A 5,702-nucleotide genomic window follows, 5' to 3' on the forward strand; every position below is an offset into this window, starting at 1 on the left:
AAATACAGTATTTGTTTGGTGTTGTGGAGGCTCAAGGAAGGGTTTATATATGGAGGGAAACTTTATTTGTTGGTTGCCAGGGATGGGAGGGGAGGGGACGGGAGGGGAGGGAGCACTACAAAAAAAAAAAATCATTGACTCATGTCACTTTAGTTTTGTGTATTTCACTGTACATAAATTATATTTCAATAAAATGCATTAAAAAAATAGAAATCAGATGTTGTTGCATTGGGCAAATTCGGAAAAGACTTCTTTAAAATATTAAAGAACAAAGATGTCACTTTGAAGACTTAAGTGTACCTGACCCAAGCCATGATATTTTTAATCATCTCAGATGCATGCAAATGCTGGACAAGGAATCAGGAAAACTGAAGAAGTGATGGATTTGAAGTATGGTGTTGATGAAAAATATTAAATATACCATGGAATGCCGGAATAAAGAACAAATCTGCCTTGGAAGGGAGTACAGAAGAATGCTCATTAGAAGCAAGGATGATGAGACATCATCTTGTATACTTTTTACATGTTATCAAGAGCGACCAGTCCGTGGAGAAGGACATCATGCTTGGTAAAGTAGAAGCTCAGTGAAAAAGAGGAAGACCCTCAATGAGATGGACTGACACAGTGGCTTCAATGATGGGGCTGAAACATAGGAACAATTGTGAGGATGGTGCAGAACCATGCACTGTTTTGTGCTATTGTACATAGTGTCAGTATGAGTCAGAACTAACTCTACAGCACCTATCAACAACAACAACAGAGAGAAGAGTGGAGGCTAAAACAACTAATACACTAATTTGGGAATGACGTTCATTGAATTTCTGAATACAAGCCAATGCCAGACATAGCTTTGCTCAAAAACGTTCAGACTCCTTATTTCCTGTACAAACTAAACCGACCCAACTAGCATCAAGTCATACAACTCACAGCCACCCTAAAAAACATAGTAGGGTTTCCAAAGTTGTAAATCTTTCAAAAGCAGACTGCCTCATCTTTCTCCCACAGAATAGCTGGTGGGTGCAAACCACCAACCTTTTGGTTAGCAGCCAAATACCACTAACAGCACCAGAGCTCCTAATTGCCTATAATAAAACCAAAAACCAAACAGTCATCAAGTTGATTCCAACTCAGCGACCCTGTAAAACAGAGCAGAACTGCCCCCTAGGGTTTCTAAATCTGTAAATATTTATGGAAGCAGACTGCCTCATCTTTTCTCCTGAGGAGCAGCTGGTGAGTTTGAACTGCTGACCTTTTGGTTAGACCTTTCACCACTGTACCACCAGAGCTCTCATTACCTACAGTAGGAGAGAACATTTGGCCCACAGTTTGTATATTGTGTGGTCAAGAAGCTAGGAATGGTCTCTACATTTCTAAAGGATTATGAAGGAAAAAATATATATGCAATAGAAGTTTGGAAAGCCTAAAATATTTACTATCTGGCCATTTAGTTTCCCGACCCCTGGCCTGTAGCAGTGGTTCTCAAACTTGAATATATATCAGGGAGACTTGGGGGCTTGCTTTAAAATGAAGATTCCTGGGCCATGCCCACCAGATGATTATTAGTTGTTACCAGGTGTAGGAGGGAGGGGCAAAGTGGAAGCTTTCATTTGCAGGCATTGAGTTTATGCTAATGGTGTTCGAATATTTAGGAAAAGGATAGCAATAATGGTGGTACAGCATGAAAGTGTCATCAATGTCCCTGAGCTGTAAGTGTGGAAGTTGTTGTGTTGGCAAATGTCTTATTGTGTATATATTCACGAAAAGTTAAAAAAGAAATTCAAGTGTAAAAGTAATAAAAATTAAACAGAAACTACAACAAAGAAACCTTAAAAAAAAAAAAAAAACCTATGGGGCAGTTCTACTCTGTCACATGGGATCTTTGTGAGTCGAAAATCAACTTGATGGCACCTAATAACAACATTGCACCCTGTAAGAATGAAATAAGGATGTCACCTGAAACCATTCTTTTCATTTGCAATGTTATTTCTGCACCATTTAGAGTTTCCTGTTTTAGCCAGCTTTTATGGTGTGTTTCATTTCAGTTTATTTCCCCTCTTCAGCACCTCCCTTCCACTGACCCCTACCCCACCCACAAACTCTCACACATTTGGTTTATTTTAAATCTCTCATGAATCTATAACCACCATCCTGTGGTGGTTTCACTGACCACTCCTACCCTGTCCTCACCATCTTTCATTTTCCTAACCACTCTTCTCTTTCCCACCAAGACTCATGCTCTCAATCTATCTGTGTCCTCTTTTATGTACAATTTTATAATAATACCTAATAATATTTCCCATGAAAAGAGACACTGAATATGCAAAGGTACTCAACCCACTATACTCTGAGAAATGCAAATTAAAACAAGACCATTCTCTTCACCTTTGATATTGACTAAGTTTAAAATGAATAAGAATGTCTAGCAATAATCACAGTGTAGGAAAATGGGAACTCTCATACGCAATTGGTCACGGTGTAAATTTGTACCTTTCTAGATGGATGAATAATTGGGATTTTCAAGAATTTTCCTTGTTTCTTTAACAATTTTTTATTTTTTCTTTGTGCATTGTGCCTAGAGCCTTTAACTGGTTTTAATTACCTCCCTAGGGCAAAAAAAAGGTATGGGAAATTCAAACATACCCATAATATACAGATACAATTAATATTTTTTAAAGTCTCTGTTGACTTCTAATGAAGACTGAAAATATTAAGTAAACACAGAGACAATTTCTTTGTTTGAACTTGCTGATAGTGCTTCCATTTTACAGATTGATTATCTGAGTATAGTATATCTATATGTGATTCTGAGAAAAAAGGCATGGAGGTGGGCAATGTGTATCAGAAGTGGCTTGTGAGGGTTACTTTAAATCCCATCTTTTATCTCCTGGGCCTCTATTAATTTTCTGACTCTGTTTAAATGGAAAAATATTTTTGCCTCTTTCTCCAGGCTTTATAACTCTGTTACTAAGCTGCTAATAAGGGACAATACAAGGGCTATTTTCAGCCTTCCATGTTTCAGAGCCAGAAAAATGTATCCTAAGTTACACAAGGGATGTTCCTTGACTTGCTTTTGTTGTTGTTGTTGTCATGTGCCGTCGAGTCAGTCCTGACTCATAGCGACCCTCCTTGGGTTTCCGAGGCAGTATCACTATGGAAGTAGATTGCCCAACCTTCCTTCCAAGGAGTGGCTGGTGGGTTTGAACCGCCAGCCTTCTGGTTAGCAGTCAAGTAAGTGCCTTAGGCACTATGCTACCAGAGCTCCCTCCTTGACTTGCATTTATATCCAAATCTGTATCATAGATAGGCACTTTATAATTAGATTTTTACTATGTAATACCTAATGTTTGTATTGGTCATATTTTTTAAGGATTATCATATTGTACTTCTCTGAAATAAAATCCCAAGAGTTTAACTAGATCCACTAAAACAAAACAAAACGTAAAACTTCCAAGGTGGTACCAATTTCCCCTATGCTGTTCGGGTTGATATGCCTCAATTCTGAGCTCTAGCACTTCCCCACCTTTTAGAACAGATTGTCCAAGAGAGCAAAGACATTCCATTGCTTGGAAAGGAAAAGTCTAGTTATACTTTGCTATAAATTTGAACACCTCAAAACGTCATTTAGGGCCAGAGGTCCACCTCATCCTATAGTTACAGAGGCTTTTGTCACTTTTATTCTGTAGTTATGTTAGCTTTATTATTACTGACTTTTTATATCCTCTTCCTCCTACTGTTTCTTTCTGTAATTTTAATTGTTGAAAACAGGTGTTCTATATATGAAGTGATTCTTCTGATGTTTCTTTCTCTGGTAGGTGTAGAAGATGCCTTCAGTTTTACCTCCAAAGTCATGACTGTATCTTTGCACAAATTCTCCCCAGGATTTTTCCCAGGTAAGTGATCTATGTGTACAGTATTATGTTTAAAGGAATAAATTCAGTAATTCTCCATGTATTTCTTTTATCTTATGTTCGGGTACCTCCATACTGTTAATACCTTATTGGTGCTTTTCTATGCAAAATTTTAACACAAGTTATTTGAGATGACAGTAACAATAGGAACGCAAAATTATTTTTTTCCAGATAATTTTTATAGACTATCATCAGTTACTCATACTATACTATCTGATGCTCCATTTGACTCCTAACATCCTGATAGGTGCAATGATAATGTTATGTCAACCTAAGTAGCATGAAAGGAGCCCTGGTGACACAGTGGTTAAGCATTTGTCTGCTAACCAAAGGTCAGCAGTTCAAACCGTGGGAGAAAGATGTGGCAGTATGCTTCCATAAAGATCACAGCTTTGGAAACTCTGTGGTCACTTCTACTCTATCCTGTAGGGACACTGTGAGTCCAAATCAACTTGATGGCAATAAGTTTAAGTAGCATGAGAAATCAATTTGATCCAGCAGGATGGAAACCAAGGTTTTCCAGTTTCTCTATGGTTTTCCTGCTTTCCCAACATTTTTTATAACAGTTACTTCTCCATATTATTTGTCTTAATTTCAGTTCCTTAGAACCATCAGTAACTCAGGATTGTTCTCCTAATTCACCTCTTAGGTCTCCTGAATTTCTTTAAGTTTTCTAGTTTTCACATTCTTAATAACGGACCATGGTACTCCTCTTCACTCTCTTTTGCAGGAACAGGTGATGTGTCTGATGTTGGCCTAGGGAAAGGAAGGTATTATAGTGTAAATGTGCCCATTCAGGATGGCATACAGGATGAGAAGTATTACCACATCTGTGAAAGGTATGGAAGTAATGCTGAGCTGGGTACAAGTTGATTATTTTTGTATAAGAGACTGCTTTTGTCCTCTACTGCTGCTCTAACATAAAATACCACAAGTAGAGATGGCTTGGACAGATGGGTTTATTCTCTTATGGTTTAGGAGGCTAGAAGTCCAAGTTCAAAGTGCCAGCTCTAGGGGCTGGGTGAAAGCCCCTTGACCTTGGGCTTCAGCTCTGCCTCTTACTCCTGGCCTGCTGAGGCTGGAGGCTTCTCTTAACTCATATAGGTACTTGCTGCTGAGGCTGACAAACCCAAGGTTGACAAGTAAAATGCCACAGTCCCCAAATTATCAAGCAACATGGCAGGCCACTAATTCAAGTCCATTAACGGTCCCAAGATCAGCAGACAGCATGGCAGGCCATTGAGATGAAGACTTAGCCAAATGCAGGATCCACATGTGCCAAAAGCTCAAGACCTACCTCAAAGCTGCTGCTGCTGCTGCTGCTTTTTTTTTTGTTGTTGTTGTTGTGATTTAGGTGAAATTTACAGAGCAAATTCACTTTCCATACAGCAGTTCACATACACTTTGTCTCATGACATTAACCACAATTCACCACAATGAAACAGCCCCCTCCCATTTCCTCCCAACCATCACCTTTCCCTGTGTCTATCCCTCCATGCACCCCTGCACCCTGAGCTGTTTCCCTGTGCCTAAATAGCTATTCTTTCTCCCATGATTGTTCTCTCCAAGGAGTGTATCTACCTGAGTAGTTCAACTCCTATGCCTGTCTTTTGTTTGGCTGGAAACCACGGGTGTGGGTTCAATTCCAGACCTGAAGGGCAGCTAGGGATCATAGTCTCAGTGGTTTCACCAGGCTCTATTAGACCAGCAAACCTGCTCCCCCTTTTTTTTTCGCAAATGATTTTGAGTTTTGTTCCACATTGTTCTCCCTCTCTATCCAGGATCTCCTGCATA

General features: G+C 39.2%; 1 protein-coding gene across 1 annotated transcript in view; it reads left to right on the plus strand.

Annotated features, from left to right (window-relative positions):
• Positions 1–5,702, plus strand: part of HDAC8 (histone deacetylase 8) — a 536,169-nt gene that overhangs the window by 166,725 nt on the left and 363,742 nt on the right. Inside the window, exons 6-7 of the mRNA XM_042783233.1 lie at positions 3,813–3,890; positions 4,639–4,747. Of these exons, the coding sequence (XP_042639167.1) occupies positions 3,813–3,890; positions 4,639–4,747 (187 nt within the window). The remainder of the gene's footprint in view (positions 1–3,812; positions 3,891–4,638; positions 4,748–5,702) is intronic.

Source organism: Orycteropus afer, unplaced genomic scaffold (assembly GCF_000298275.1).
Source record: "Orycteropus afer afer isolate SDZICR_OR568_19922 unplaced genomic scaffold, OryAfe1.0 scaffold00761, whole genome shotgun sequence".
NCBI lineage: Eukaryota > Metazoa > Chordata > Mammalia > Tubulidentata > Orycteropodidae > Orycteropus > Orycteropus afer.